The 17,636-nt window shown below is 36.4% G+C and overlaps 1 protein-coding gene across 3 annotated transcripts in view; it reads right to left on the bottom strand.

Moving 5' to 3' along the window:
• Positions 1-17,636, bottom strand: part of LOC134795303 (facilitated trehalose transporter Tret1) — a 62,672-nt gene that overhangs the window by 23,069 nt on the left and 21,967 nt on the right. The window contains exon 1 of one of the 3 annotated variants that reach the window (XM_063767117.1): positions 10,996-11,319. The exons of the other annotated variants lie outside the window; for them this stretch is intronic. Within the exon in view, the coding sequence (XP_063623187.1) occupies positions 10,996-11,061 (66 nt within the window). The 5' untranslated portion in view covers positions 11,062-11,319. Of the gene's footprint in view, positions 1-10,995; positions 11,320-17,636 lie in introns of those variants that run through there. 3 annotated transcript variants of the gene reach the window in all.

The raw sequence follows: 17,636 nt of genomic DNA, 5'->3' as shown, positions 1-17,636 counted from the left end.
ACTTTTACGTTAGATAGAGTAAGATATCTATTAGATGTGAATTGGATCTCTAAGTCATATCCTGTGGAAATCGTTCTAGTGTATCTCCAGAATCGCGCAAATGTCAAATTTGACAGGTTAGATCTTAAACATATCGTTATCGTATCTTGGTGATGTCTAAAAGATATCTATTTCAAAATCCGAATCGGGCCCTACGTCAGAGGACCGTTTTAAAGCGATAAGTCACAACCTGAAATAAGCCTCCAGTATCTATCCTTGTTTATTGAGAACTGAAGAGACCCCTTTAAGTTTTTCTATGTGGATTTTTCCTGTAGGGGTAAAAATAGCTGTATGACCCATACAGCTACCTGCTGAAATTTATGTAAATCTACATGTCCTTGATGTTCTAAGGCTTGGTCTCAGAATCCTGATAGGTACCCGCCTTGTTATGCTCGCGGACACAAACATGCAAATAGCGCTTAAACACATAAGGGTGGGCCTGCGCTTACTGAAAGGTGGTTTAAACGACGCCAGTCGCTGGTGCCAGTATTAAGGTGACAGTCCATTTCCAACGACAGCAGCACTGCACTACCATTCATTTTACTATGGAAATTGACAATAACACCGACATGTTTCGTACTAGTAGTGCAGCTGCGGTCAGAAATGGAATGTTACACTGAAAAAAATATGATCTATCGAGCACACATTAAACTTATTTCATTAACTGCTATATACAATATCAACTAATGTACGTATATACGTACGTAACGTACGAACAGTAAACTTTACTGCTTGGTTCGATAGGCTCATATGGAACTGTTTAAAGCATTAAACGTTAATGCGATTTCAATTGTTTTAAACGATTTTTTTTCTCAGTGTACCCTTCCTGTCAGACAAGCACACAACACATGACAGTACTTACTGTACTTTTGCATACCAGCCGGTCTAGCCAAGGTGACAATCGCTATCGCTTCGACAGCGAAACGTTTTGTGTCTCTCTATCACTCTTCCTTATAAGTGCGACAGTGACAGTTGCGTTTCGATCGCTACGGAGCGTTCGCGATTGGCAGGTTGGCTAGGAACATCCGCTTCGAGTAAGTACAGTCAGCAGCAGAAGTTGCTAAGCGGGCGAGGTGTTCAAAATTACCTTGACACGCTCTTATTCTCTTAACAATAAAGTCGCGTCAAGATCATTTTGAACACTTGGCCCGCTTAGCAACTTCTGCTGCTGACTGTACAATGTAGGCCAAAAAAATCTTGCATTTGTAACTCAAAAGCAGAGGCGTCTTCCATATCGCGGTAATTAAAGACAATATCCCGTTTACTAAAAGAATAAATGTCATAAACCATACATAATACTTACTCGTCCTCATATTTTTAAATAATAATGTTGTTATGTTATGATACATGTACGTAACACAACTCCAATGGTTTCCAAATTGTATCACAATAAGTAGCCGTCTGTCGCGCGACTCGTGCGCGAACTGCCATTTGTCAGAAATGGAGAGGTGTGCCTAATACGAAGAAAATTAAAGACTGACAAATATAGTAGCGCGAAAAATTAAGCTTCAGAATACTGTCATCATATTAACTCGCATTTTATTATAAGATTTTTTGCGCGTTGTCGAACGATGCTGTTTTGTTTTTCAAGTAAATGGTAATAATAGGTACTAATAATGAAAAGGTGTCGTTACGTCGCGTCGTTATAGGTTTTATTTTAACTTTAAATTTCTTAGTTAGAGCGGTTTCGCACTACGTCCGATCCGAATCCGATCCGAACCCGTGAAAATATGGTCCGTTGTAGCCGTAGAACTATTCTTGGTAAGTTGGTAAGGTCTATGGTCTATGGTAAGTTACACACTAGATCCGATCTCCGTCATCCGATTTCTTTCCGTCATTCTAGAATCTCCATTCCGGAGAAGATGTTTGACGGACCGAAGTAGCCTTAGTATTATTTGTATGAACGCTCGCACACTGCGTCCGAGTTAAAGCCGAGCTGCGCACGAGCAGAGAGGCAGCGCGGCGTAACCAATATCCGAATATTTTTCATCCATATTTTCACGGGTTCGGATAGGACTAGTGCGTAAGCGAATATCCGAATTCGGTCCGAGTTAGACCCATATTTTCACGGATTCGGATAGGACTAGTCCGTAAGCGAATATCCGAATTCGGTCCGAGTTTTCTAGACCCATATTTTCACGGGTTCGGATCGGATTCGGATCGGACGTAGTGCGAAACCGCTCTAAAAGGTTTTATTTTTATTTTAATGATATCGGCAAACAATGTTTATTGCTTGTTATTTTTACTTTGTTATGTATTCTCCTAAGTATTGTAAGGCAGTTAATCTACGCTGTCAACATGTGACTTTGGTGCGTGTCGAAGCGAGTCTGCGTGTGCGCCGCTAACGCACGTCTCGAGTATTCCGAATACGCGCTTTATCGATCTACGCGAAGATAAACTATGCTCACGCTAGACATTGTCTTATCAACAATGTCGGTAATTTTCCAAAAACATTGTAATTAATAGATATTATTTACTTAACCAGTAGAAATATATATATTTTTATGTATGTATGTGCGTTTATTTGTTCCCTAATCAGTTTTTGCTAACGAAACTACCGTTATTTGTATATGGTGCATATTCGCAACTCACCACATTCTCATGAGCTCGCCTTGTTTGAAACTAACTAAGTACACTCTCAAGTCGTCACGCCATCACATCACCATAAAAATGTTTTGAATGCAATACGGCGTTGCATGATTAAAAATATTAAAAATGCAAACTTACAAGACCTATTCGATGCAATGAAAAGCAATCAATTCCGGACATCATAATTCATAATTAATTACGTATTTAGACGCTTATATTTACTGCACGGATTGAAGATTCATAACAGGAAAATTATTAAAGCTTACAGGAAAATAGTTTATCAAGTAAAATGACTAATGAATCCACTTCATACTTGGCAAATAAAAGGGCATGACCACAAAAAAACATACTTAGATCAAGATAAAATTTTAAGAGACGTTAAATAAGATTTCCATGCCCACATGAGAAATAAAATAAACAGTCTACGCCATTGGTTCCCAAAGTTTACTGGGCTCTGACCCATCTAATAAAAACTGCCAAATTCGGGACCCACCTCCGGGCCGTCTTAAAGAGGTGGCATAATATATCACGAACGCTCAGATTCCCTCTAGTACATAGTTTTAGGTCCCACTCAATATTCACTCGCGACCCACCAATGGGTCGAGACCTATAGTTTGGGAAATACTGGTCTACGCGTTATTTTCCGTCATCGTTCTGCCAAAGGGAGACCTTCATGGTGTTGTTATTTCCCTATGGGGTCGCTCTAAGTAGTTACGTACCGTAAAACCACCCAACTAGGTATACCCAATGTTTGCGAATTGTAAGGGGGAAATTAAGGGCTGATTGGGGTATCCGAACAACTTTCCAATCTGGCAACATCGGGTTTTTTTGAAGTCTAGGAACACCTCTACAAGGATTAGAAGTCAAACTGAAGTCTAATAAAATAATTATGTATATTGTATACGATACAGTTCTAGAGATCCTCTTAGGGATAAGTTCGCCCTCAGTTCGCCCTTGTATATTTATGTTCTATCTGATGTACCTTTATTCCTCTTTTCCGTACAATAAAGTGTTACTTACTTACTTAGGTACTCTTCTATTCTAAAGGGTTCATGGAACCTAGTTTGGAGATCCCTGTATGAGAGCAAAAAGATCTAAATGGGAGAAAGATCGGAATGGCGTTCTAGTGTTCATAAGAAAGTAGCTCAATTTGAGCAGCAGCGTCTGGAAGACCTAGATGCTAAGCGTCATATCCGCAAGACGCGACCTAAGCCCTCCTACACATACACCCGCAACTCGACTGGACAACTCCATTGCGCATCGTGTGACCGCATCTTCAAGACAAAGTTTGGTTTTGCGAGCCGCATAAGGGCATTTCATAATCCGGATAAGAATTGTTGATGGAGTCGCCATCGCCGGATACGGCTAGGAAGGAAGGATGAGAGCATAGAATAATCGCTTACTGTACTGTAGGTATACCTTTGTACTCGCAAACAAGTCGTTGGTATGTCTGTCGTCTGTCACAGTGTCACTGTCATTACATTTAATAGTTGTAGTGTATAGTTACATATAATGCAGTAGTTAGTATTCCCCAGACGTGTCGAAGTAATCTTTATTACTTGTTTGTCGAACTACGCAATCGCTTTACTAGCTAAGACAGTGAAGATAAAATGTTATCTGTTCTACTTAATGTTTTACTAATCTTGTAAATGTAGAGGAATTTAGCCCTTATATATATATATGTGTTTCATTTTTCCGAATTTTCGATTTTCATCTGACTTTGCTCGAATTCTTGTTCTAACTGATAAGAAAATATTATACGTTAAAAAAAATTAAAATCGGTAAACATTCAGAGGTTGCACAACTTCAACAAAGATTTTTCAAATAACCAACGACTCTACATCGGAGGGTAGAAAATGGTTTAAGCGGCTACCATCAAAGCGGAGAGTAGTGTGATACTGAACCTTCTACATATAAATAAATTGTAAAATTAGTAGTAAACTTGGATTTTGGTTACTCGATAAATGTTCTAATTAAGATTTTCCAGTTTTTCCACCTGTTTCCAAAGGAAAAGTGCTTTTATCGTGTTTTAGACGCAAAATTCAGTTTTCTCATTCGATTTTAGTATTAGATCATTATATTTTGTCATTTTAGAACATAGTTCATTTTCACGCAATGTATGGGGTTTCTCACTCTACCTTTTCAACTTGTGCAACCTCTAAACGTTATTCGATTCTTTTGAAAATTGAAATAGATAGTTTTTAGTGTGGGGAGGCTCCATTGGTGAGCAAAGTCAGGAAAAATATTACAACTTTTTTTTCTACAAAAGTGAATCACCCTAAATTATATATATATATATATATATATATATATATATATAAATTAATCTTGCTAATTAAATGCCTTTAACGGGGATCGTAGATCGTAGGCAGCAATGTGAAATATTTGCATAGATGGCGCCAGCATAGGTTTTCCTTGTCTCTAGTTTTGTTATATGAGATTTGGCTTAAAAATAAACCAGAATTTGACTCAGTTCTAGGGATTGACAGGAAAACCTATGCTGGAGCTAGCTGTAAACAAACCAAACAAAAAGCCTTCACATTATAAAGCTGGCTGCGGCAAAATGAGATGTATTCGAATTTTAAGAATACGATCTGGATTTGATACTGAATTGGCATTAGTTTGTGGTTCAGTGCTCGTACTTTCAAATCACGATCATATTTAAAAAAAACTAGAACGAACATGGTATTAAATGAATATAATATAGATATGTAGGTACCTATACATAGGTACACATGTTATATTATGTATACACATGTCATATTATGTCGTAAGCGTACGCAAATTGAGCATTTCCGTGGTTGATTTTCCTCTAATAAAGAACCGGTAGATGGTCTACGAGTATGTCTGCCACAATATTTTACCTGAGCAGATTCTTCCATTGTTTTATCCTTATTATTAACAAAACAATTATGTACCCGAGTAATATAAATGTTACATGAATAGGTAATTTAACACTAGCTTTGAATTTATAGTTATCTATGTATGAGTGTTGAGTTCAACACTTGAATGTACACTGATGTTCAAAAGTGCATGGACATGGTTCAACCGTAATATTAAGGCATTATGGTCGACATCTATCCATGCACTTTTGAACGCCACTGTACATATAGCCAAAAACTGAATACCTACATTTAAGAATAAAGTACGTAAATAAAACCCTTAACTTTTTTTTGCTGCAACAAAAGCGTTTCTGCATTCCGTGACTTGTTGACAAAATCTTTAAGTAGGTATAATTTTAGTACAATAATAATCTTTAATAAAAACTGCCCACACAAAACAGTTTAAAATGCCTGCATTTTGCGGTTTTCATTAACAGTTTTACTTACCTGCTTCACCAAACAGTGCTTTTATAGAGTAAATTCACGAATCATAAAATACGATTACGCAAATCCCTAATTTAAATAAAAACTTGGCGCAGCCGTCGTCGAAAAACGTGGGAATATACAGGGTGATTCAGGAGACGTGAGCAGGACTAACACTGCGCATATCGTTAATTATAAGCAACTGTTTCGTATTAGTATTAGTGAGGTTAACGTTAATTTTCTAGTCGTGTTGAAAAAAAAAGTTATTAATTTTTTTACGACATGCATGGTCACCCTAAAATTAGAATACTAAACTACCGATATTCTGTGTCAAATTGAATGTCATCACGGTCTGGTTACTTTTGAAAACTCGTATCTCACTCAAGTTTGACATTTTATTTTCTTCGTAATCAAAATGCCATTACGGTTAAAGAGGTTTTATGTTGATTAATTAGGTCCTGTAGGGTGACCATGATTGTTGAGAATTAAATTTGGCCTCACCAAAAAGTAAAAAAATAGGAAAAAGTGTTGTTGTTTCTCCTAAATACGACGGTGATCGATCAATTATCAGTTACTGAGTGTGCAGGATTAGTCCTGCTCACGTCTCATGAATCATCCTGTATAATAGATAGATACCTAGATAGAATATAGATAGATAGACGGAATATACCTGATTTTAAAGAAAATTAAAATCCGGCGAATAGGGAATATTAGGCAAAGCTCTGCGTAGGTGGCACCTTTGTGGCACATACAGTAAACAAACCACATTGACACATCACACGTCACGTCAATCACATGGCCTACCGCGAAACAAGAAAATCGAAATTATCTAATCTCTCTATCACTCTTGCATATTCGAGCGATAAAGAGGCAGATAACTAAATTTCGATTTTCGCGTTTACCTGTAGGCCCTTGTTAACAAACCGCCTTGATGCATCAATGTCATATTTTACTGTCTGTGAAAACTTGTCAAAAAACAGTTTAAGGCACAGTATGTATAAGTTAGGTAGTCTATGAATTTACTGAGTCGGTAGTGCTGCACTCTGGCGGCATAACATTGCAGTAATATCCCCTATTACACTTCATTTAAAATTTTAAAGTTGGTTGGAAAGAGAGATGCAATTCATGCAATACCTAATTGCAATACCAATAAATAAGTAACATATAGGGTCTGTGCGGAAAGAGAAGTCGTAGAATGTATGGGGTCCTCTACATTTCACGACTCTTCTCTTTCCGCCTAGACTCTATCAGGTAATTCAGGTAGGCCTCCTGAGCCTCTACCATCAGTTTTAACATTGACATAACGCTCACGTCTACGTAATTTACTTTCTGTACATCTCGCTTCCACTATTGCTCGCATATGCGAGTACGAGCGAGATGCATAGAAAGTAAGTTACGTAAACGTGAGCGTTATGTCAATGTCAAAACTGGTGGTAGCCGTACTGGCCAAGATGACAATCCTTGAAATAGAAAACTTCAATCGAAACTTAAATGTAGTCACGTGACTTTTCGTAGCATCTGTCATCTCGATACAATTTTTTGGCGTTTGTCGATGTACCTACGTACTTGGCTAGGCCACCTGAGGATCTCGTTCGTTGACTGTACTGACCCTGACTTTGCCACAGTGGCCACGTGCACGGTAATGATCTTTGCACAATGAGTGGTGAGGTCACAACATTGTCGTCTGTGCCGGCCTAACGCAGGTGAGGTAGTAGGGCGAGTCGACACACATCAAACCACGCTAGAACGTAGGGCATGACTAAGCATGAGCATCACGCAAAACCCACAAGTAAAGTTGATCGAATAAAATAAAATAAAAATCGACTGATATAAATAATGGTACTTAATCCAAAGTCACCTTAAACATTCGTTTAAAGTGGCCTTTTGGGGAGATAGCAGTTTTATACTAATCTTGTTTAAGTGTAGATTGACTTGAGGCAAAGGGGTACTACAGTTTTTTTACTTGTGAAAAATGGCGAAAAACTAGGAACCGGTTAAACAAGCCCCACGCCTAAATTTATTTGAAGGACCTATAGTTATAGGTACATAAATAGTAAGTAACATAAAATATCGCAATAGTGCAACATAGTTATTAGTGTTTAAAGTTGTCCACGGAACGGCGTTTTCCGGGTGTTTAACATATCTAAATCCATTTACCACAATTTTGCTGCGCTCTCTGCATTTTAATCAGATGTTGATAGATATTTTGTGCCATGGGAATACCAGAGAGTGGATTGGATCTACAATGTATGTATTTTGTACATTTCAAATTCAATACCTATTTAATTGTAATGAGTTTACCGTTTATAATATTTGTCAAAAAAAAACTTTATAAATACCTAGTGTGCCTTCGCCAGCAATTCAACCTCATTAAAATGCTTTCCTAGAGCCAATAAATTAGAAAAAATGGCATATGAAGATTTTCTTCCACTTTTCCTAGATCCCATCATCAGATTCTGATTTGCAAAATATCTCGCTCTATTTTAAATAGGTTACTGTTGGCAGGCATACAACGTGTTCTCAGTATAACAGGCGGTCTAGCATGAGTTGCGTTCTTGCGCGCGAGTCCGTATTATAGGTACGTACTACTCTTTGCAGTCCATACTTGAAGTCGATCTCTAGATGTATGGAGTCGCGCGCGAGAACCGAGAAGGCAACTCATGCTAGCAGTCCAGGTCATCCTAGTTTACAAGCTTCAAATTCGTATGATTGTTCGATTGACTCGTGAAAATTAAAATGAATTGGCCAATTGAATTGAGTGACGAGCGTGCGTGGCACGTGATGTGCTGATGATTGGATAATGATATTTTTGAACTAACAGTGTAATGATCTGTCTGTCGTGGTAAAATTAACAATTTCCTTTAAAAAAATTAAACGAAATAAAATAGTCGAACCGTACAAATCACATTTTCATAGAGCACTAGCCACGATCTACGGCTTTAACTGAATGTCTAGTTAGAGCATTGCTAAGTTTTCGTGTTCGGGGCTAAGACCCGGGATTCCGATCCGTTATTTTTTAAAACCGGACTTTCGCAACTTTATAAATTCCCGGTTAAGTATCGAAAATCATTTGAAAAAAAAAATGCTACCTATACTTCAATTATTTGAAGTTGTCTGAGAAATAATTAGTTGAGTAACGATTACTAATTAGGTATAGAAAATGAGTAAAATTGCTCGAAGAAAGTAATTACATATTAATTACCTACACTACCTACTAGACATGTGCGCCGATGGCAAAATCATCGGCGGCGGCGTCCGATGATTTTTTGACCGGCGGCGGCGGCGTGATCGGCGTGAAATCGGCGTGGCATAATTTTGGATACTGCATAAGGACGTGGCTGTAGAAACTCTACATTAAAGCCTTCTGAGTATTTACTAGGCTATCCAAAACATATAATGTGTGTTTTCTAAATTATATCCCATTATTTCATTTGGCAACCATCTTTTACCAACCTAACGGTTAACAATGGTATGTTTAAATAATAACATAAAAAGGACACTTTAAAACGCTACATTTTAGGCAGTATAATGACTTTATAAGTGTAATACCTACAAATAAAACACAAAAAGATTTCTTTATAAGTTTAATCGTAATTTTAAAATAATCTATATTGACTTTCCCAGCCACTGTCGCCTCACCTATTTATGATTTGTTACGAAATAATGATGAACTACTTTATACATTTACTTTATACATTTATACATTTATTTACATATACTTTATACATTTGTCTGAACTGAAGTTTATCAGAAATGTATGTTTGAATAAAGATATATGTCGTCGTTTTCGAAAGTAAACGTCTCTGGCAGGTTGATTCGCTCAACAGAATGTCTTAGAACTGTCCCGTATCGCATAGCACTTGCATGGGAAAACCGGCGTCTCATCAGACCTACATACTGTGAGCGACTACCCAAAAATTTGATAGACAAGCCCCGTGACGGAAAATTTAGAATATCTTGAGAAACGTTTTATGAGAAAATACATTGCATTTTATAAAATAGTTTTTATGAAATATTAAGGTTTACTTGCTATCTTTGTTAGCTTAATGATGACCCTTGGTTATTTAAGTTCATATGAGTATAAGTAATTGTTTTTAGCTTATTACGAAGCTTTAAGCTGACTTTTATAATTTTGATTGTAGGTAATATATATTGTGAAGTGAAAGAAGCTGATAATCACCATAAAATGACTAAGAATTGATCATGTGTAATTTTAAGTGAAATTGTATATTATGTGATAAATAAATTATGACTCTTAATGCGTGTCACCAGCAACACACGAAAAATCATAAAATACGCAATTATAATCGTGGTGACAGCTGGCCCGAGATTCTAAGAATAAAATAGCATGTTTATATCGTAGGATATGAACCTGCTAATTTCTTGACTTTATTTCACTGATTAAATTGATAATCAAGACTATCAAGAGACTATTACTCGTAATGTAAAACAAAATGCGTTCTATAAAAAAGCTGTGTGATAAAATATCAAATATCAATAATATTACCTGTGATCCAGAAACTAGATCTTGTTTAAATTAACGCCAATTCGTTATCACAGCTAACACCGCAACGACAGAAATGGTGCTAATTTGTTTCACTGGCAAATGCAATAAGCGAAAAAGCATAAGGATCTTTAAATTATATCTCTGACACTATCTACTCACTACGCAACATGCAATAAGACACAATAGGTATCAAAATTTGCCACGCCGATTATACGCCGGTCAAGTTTATCGGCGGCGGCGGCGTGGAAAAATCGTCGGCGGCGGCGGCGCGGCGGCGCGGCGCACATGTCTACTACCTACAGCTACAAGCTTATGTAAATCGAAAAAAAATGTTAAAGACTAGTTAAGAATTTTCATTTAAGATTTCTTGTGTCGTAGGAATCGAATAGGTTGGCATTAATAATTTTTATTAATTACATAATGTATATCTTATATACAGACATACATAATATAATCACGCCTATTTCACGGAGGGGTAGGTAGTGACCACGGATTTCCACTGGCTACGATCCTGACAGTATCCTTCGTATCCTAAAGTAAACTTTGAAAACCTACCTCCTTTTCAGGATCTTCATAAATCCTGTACGTCTTCAAATTCAACCCGTAATTGTCAAACTCCATGACTCACAAATCACTTCAATACACTAGAATAGGGAACAGAATCAAATGGACCCGAGCGGCCTGCGCATAAGCTTATATCTTGTCCGTTTTCCTTATAAACACGTTATGGATATTGTAATTTTCGAAAATCCCCCTGAGTCTTCCACCGCGAGTGCGCGCGACGGTATACAGTCACCGGTTGTGATCACCTTACCTGTCTAAATATTGACACATTCCTTTAACACTTCAACAAATTGTTATTAAAGCTGCCCACAGACGAGTATTCGAGGCAAAAATAGAATTGGAAATGTGAAATCCATGAATCACATTTTATTGCGGACAAGCGCATTTGAATTAATTTGACAATATGTATGCATACAAACACATACATTTACAAACTTAACAGATTAGCCACTTTTCTGTTAGATTAGCAATATCACACTATTATCGAAACGCTAACAGATACCTACTATTTTATAAGCGGGTAAAAGGCTTCTTTTACAACCCATTTTACCTAGCCGAAGACACCAAGAAGTCGGCTAGGTTTAGGTCGTTTTCCTCTTGGTCCTGATTTCCTAGCTGTTCGCAACGCGGGCCAACCACGACGAGCCTCCGGACGTCACACAAACCGCAGACTGGGATTGTGCTATGACTGGATTTCAGTCACGTACACACCCTTGACCCTTGCGGTTGATAATAATAAAATTGTGCTATTATTTCATTTTAGGTACATATTCCCATTTGTTACCATTGGTCACAGATGGGAATTTAAGCTCTACATTTACAACGTCTAACTTGCTGTCGTTCTATCGGCGCTGTAATTTTCGATTGCTTTAAATTAGCAAATGTCTCCGTTCCTTTACTTACAACAATGCAATTATTCATGAAGATTCATCAGTTCAAAGACGCTTGTCAGTCTTGTCACATCATTCGTCCGTCAGTTCAATCAACGCTTCCTAATCAACTATCGTTGTATTACAAAATTTGCAAACACAGAAGAGTCAATGGTCAGTTAATTGTCGGGTCGGTGTTAGCTAAATGACAATTAAAGACACGAGTGACACGGCATTAAATATCAATTATTGAAAAAAAAAGGAACCATTGAACAATCGTCACTTCGCTTAATTGACGGTTACCACTTCATTACCTGTCATAATAATGGGTATCGTATTATAATTACATGTCATTTGTGATGATCTCTTGTCAATGTTTACCTTATTAAAACGGATTGCAAATGGCGAGCAGTAATTATGCAATTAGTGTGTGATTTCTGGTGCAAAGGCTGTCCATTGCAATTCAAAGCGGCAATGCAGCGAGTGTGATGGGCACCTTTGCACCAGGAGTTGCCTGGGGTCTTTTCCATTATTTTTGCATTGTGAGTGTACAGCCGGCACTGTACACACACACACACACACACACACACACACACACACACACACACACACACACACACACACACACACACACACACACACACACAATTAGTATTCACACATAAGTCGTTATTAACTAAAATAATTATTCTCGTTTTAGATACCCTGATAGATGATTATCATCTGAAAGCATGTTATCCTTTTGTCCTATTATTTAATGCTATGTACGTAAAGATAAAATGGCCAGGTCACATAAAACTATAAGTACCTATATTAATTTTTAAATTAAAACCCATTTAGAGAACCAATCTCTACACAAGTTACGTTAATTTAATTTTACTGCTATTTCCGTAAAAAAAAACATGCTTGAGAAGTTACTCGACCTAACAAAAATTTAAGTTTATTCTATGTATTGTAAATTAGATGAGGTATATGATATGTCAGTCCATGCATACAATAAAATGTTTATGTCTTGTCTCATGTGACATTTATTCTGGCAGACTGTGTAACTAAAATCACAATGAAAATTTAAAGAAATCAAAAACAACAGATTATCTTTTGCGCGTTAGAATACTTAAATAGGCAATCAAATAATCTACGTTTATGGCTGATTGCCACAAAATAATGTCAACATGCGAATCTAAATAGTTTGCCCGTTCAATTCTTCCTCATAGACAAACAACTTTTCTGTGTGAAACTGACGATTGTCACTATCTAGATTTTTTTATTCAACTAAAGTGTTATTTAGTAAAGAGACGAAGAGCGTCAGAAACATCTACATCCTGTTATTATGTACAATTGTACATATTTAACTTCAAATGGTTACTACATATGTAACAGTTTAGGTATTAAACAACATTACACTACTCGTAAGGCCCGATTAGGATTTTGAAATAGACATCTTTTAGACATCACCAAGATACGATAACGATGTGTTTAAGATCTAACCAGTCAAATTTGACATTTGCGCGATTCTGGAGATACTGTTGAACGATTTCCACAAGATATGACTTAGAGATCCAATTCACATCTATAGATATCTTACTCTATCTAACGTAAAAGTGACATTGGTTGCCCGAATTGCGCTGCAAAAGAGAACTAGTTGATATCTAAAGTATAACGTATCTAGAATGGATCTAGTACGTGTCGTCTCTTGTGAATATCTTGAAGTTCGAATACGGCAGGTAGTCACTCACTTAAAAACCATGGGAAGCACGGAAAAATACAGGGTGTCGCGTCAATGATAGAGGAGAGGACCTGAGGGCCTATCGCGAAAACCGAAATTCGCAAATTGCGGGGATCTTTCTCTTTTACTCCAATCAAGGCGTAATTACAGTGACAGAGAAATATGCCCGCAAATTGCGAACTTCGATTTTCGCGGTTATAGCCCTTAGGGCCTACCGCGATCCGCGAACCACGTTCGACGTGTTGCCTCCCTGTCGCACTTGTAAATTCGTACGTAAGTGTGACAGGGAGGCAACACGTCGAACATGGTTCGCGGTAGGCCTTTTGACGGCTCTGACCATTGTTTCGTTAGAGCATATTCGACTTATATTATATACTTCATCCATACGTACATTTTGAAATAATCAAGTTTGAAGAACTTGTTAGCACTATTTGATAATTTAATATTTTTTCGTGTTCCAATACCGGGTGGTCTAATTATTCTATTGTTTTGAATTTAGGTATCGCAAGTTTCTGCTTCTTCTATATATCTAGAATAGGTCCGCTAGACACTTGCGGCCTAATTCGAACTTTAAGATACGTCAAATATTACGTCTAGATACGATATGGATTATATGTCAGATGTCAGTACGTATACGTACATATGTTAGACATATCGAATCCATATCAAACCAAAACCAGCTATGTAATCGGTCCGAAAATCTATAATGCCATCCCAAATTCCCAAATGGCACAAAACGTAGAAAATAATAACTCATTTTATAGGTAATTAAAGAAATGGCTAATTAATAATACATTTTATGATATTCGTGAATTCTGTGACATTTAATTTGAATATACTTTAGTAAAATTTTTAAATTTATTGTTATTTATTATTCTAGCTAATCTGATCCGACATTGTATGATTTGAATGTTTTCCTTTTGCCCATTATCAATGATGGAAAATGTAATAAATAATAAGTGTTAATTTTATCTTTAAAATGTTTTGACGTGTAATGTGTCCGTGCATATACGAAATAAATAAATATGAAATATCTATAGGTGATATTGGACGTATTTTAAAGTTCGAATCGGGCCGTTGCACAGTGGATCGAAATGACAAAAAAATGGACATTCGCATTTTAAATATATCGTATATACACTAAATTATCATTAAGATACTGTTAAACTATTGAAAATAAAAAAATAAAACACTAAGAAAAATGTTGTTTTTTACTGACCTTTGACTTGACTATAAAAAAAACGGGCACCTACCGAGATAAGCTATTTACTATTTTCTACTGTTTTTAAGTAGGAAAATAATATTCTAAAGGTTAGAAAGCGAGATCGGTAACGGTTTTCTTATAATAAAATAATCTAATTTTCAGTTTCATACAAAAAAAAAAATGTTATTTTTTTCTGCTTTTAATAAGCCTTATTTTGAAAAATTTTATATATCATTTTTTATTCCTTACATCATTTTCAACCGAAAAGCATTTTTTTAAATATGGTTAAAAAAAAATGCGAATGTCCATTTTTTGTCATTTAGATCCACTGTGTTGTAGCGTGCGTCTGTCCGTTCCGCGGGTGGCCCCGAACCAGTTGCAGTGTCAATGTCGAGGCCAACGCATAATGACGTCGATGACACACAGTAGGCAGGGTGTGACGTCACGCTACTAGTACATTGAAATATTCTAAAGCGTTTTATGAATAGGCATAATATTACAGTGAATGCCTCAAGGGCCTAATTTAGATTTAAGCTACTTAATATCTGGGAGACCGAGCTTTGCTCGGAAAACATATAAAAACTCAAAAATACGCGTTTTCCCAGAGATAAGACCTAGCTAGATCGATTTATCGCCCCCGAAAACCCCCATATAGCAAATTTCCCATTTCAGCTTAGCCGACTTTATGCCCACATCCACAATATCAGTTTTGGAACGCAGTTCGGTGTAAGGCGCGGAACCATTGAGACATTGAGACATTTTTAATTTAAGATAACTCAAATACCTAAAATAAACTACGAGTAAACTTTGGCGTGCGTCTGTCTGTTCTACCGGTGGCTGCGAACCAGTTGCAGTGTCAATGTCAAGGCTGGGCCGGCGCATAATGACTTTAATGACACATAACAAGCTGTGACGTCACTCATGTAAATTATAGCATAAATCATTCTATGAATACTACTAATAGGACATAACATTGAAATTAGTATGATAATAACTTCATGACATTTTAAGAAAATTACTTTTAAAGAGCTTTAATTTTGGCTTAGCATATTAATTTAGTTTAAATGCAGTATAAAAACTTTTCAACCTTTTGATTCATGATGTAGATTTTCATTAAGACCAAGTAGGTAGGTAATATGATGCTAAATTTTCATTTGTGGGTTTTGATATTATTCTTAGCAAAAAGTTTTTTTTTTTCGTTTGTTGTGTCTAAAAATATTAGTTACTTATATACTCTTTGATGAATAAATCTCAGAACTTCTATGGAAAATATTTAATTACACAAACGGGTCTACCGCGATATAATTTCATTGTTTTATTAGAGTCTTTCCGTGACAGCTGGTTCAACTCAGCTGAAACGACGGAATTTAAGGTAAAAACAATGAAATAATATCGCGGTAGACCCGTTTGTGTAATTAAATATGTGTACAAAACGCGAGATTTTAAAGTTGTATGGAAAATTTCCAAGTTTTTGAGAAGCATTGGGACCACATGACGTAATTGTTTTTACTATTACATCTAAATTCGTGTCCGATTCAGATTTACCACTTTTTTACGGGCTTGAACTAGTTTTGATACGATCTTGAAGAACGCTCATGCTGATTGGTGCATGCGAATTGAAGTGAAGATCGCCATCGCCAATCAGCAAGAAGATCGTTTGAGGACGTATCAAAACCAGTTCAAAATCATAATAAATTGTTAAATTTGTATCAGGCTCCAGGATTGTTCTCGCAGGTTGGAGCCTATACGTAGGTATATAGTTACCCCCTTATTCATAAGCGCACTACAAACCTCAATTAGCTAATAATCGTTTGTCCTTATTTGTCATTTTGACTAATGTATTTGTAAGAAAGGGATAAATGAAATGAAATGAAATGAAATGAAATGAAATGAAATGAAATGAAATGTATTTATTTGTCAGAATATGGTACATTGATGTGATCTTAAATTAGAATGAATGCAAGTTCCATCATATTCTACCGTGAAGTCGGAAAACATAATTTAACTAAATCAGGCCGTTTTTATGAATAGTAGATACTTAACATGCATATATTTTTAGCCCAACATAATGTACTTAGTGTTTTCCATCCTAACCAACCACAACCATGGGCCAAACAAACATTGATAGCAACAGGTCAAGGGAACCTTCCGTTCTAGTTTTCTCTTACAATTGGGACACTGAATCGTCCTTGGGTATCGCGATCGACAGACAATAATTATGATGAAAATATTTGCGACAGATTGAAGTACAAAGTACAACACGAGGGCAAAGTATAAAGTCTCTTTGGGTGTTAAAATTGTTACCGAATATCGATCGGAATTTTTGAAGTGAAAACTTCTTTAGCGGCACTTTTTGAGGTGGGGAAAAAATGATAAACTCGAGACAGCGTAACGCGATCACGTGACCGTAACGTTTAGATGGCCACTCATTTAGATGGCATTTAAATCAATAAAGAAAAACTCAATGACATTACATGAAAAAGGTTCTAATCTTGTACGGGTTGAAATACGAGGATCTCACAGTTACATTCTAACTTTATATCACTCAAATATAATTCAATAAAGCTACATTTTGATGAAATCTCTGATAAAAGTGAACTCTAGTACTGGTGAATAAAACTCAAAATATCATGACCAAATATATTTAGATGCGAGGTGTGCAAGGTAACTTTACAATTTCTATTCGAATTTTAAACAATTAACGCTGCAAATTTGAATTTCGAATTTTAAACAAGCTCACTGACCAGCAATTTCGGAACAAAAGTTTTTCAATAGAAAGGAGGATGGGTGAATTATACATAGTGCTGCAGACATTTTGGACTAGTCATTGAGT

This window comes from Cydia splendana, chromosome 12 (assembly GCF_910591565.1).
Source record: "Cydia splendana chromosome 12, ilCydSple1.2, whole genome shotgun sequence".
Lineage (NCBI taxonomy): Eukaryota > Metazoa > Arthropoda > Insecta > Lepidoptera > Tortricidae > Cydia > Cydia splendana.
The sequence above is the reverse complement of the archived record's forward strand: the minus strand, read 5'-3'. Positions and strand labels throughout refer to the sequence as shown.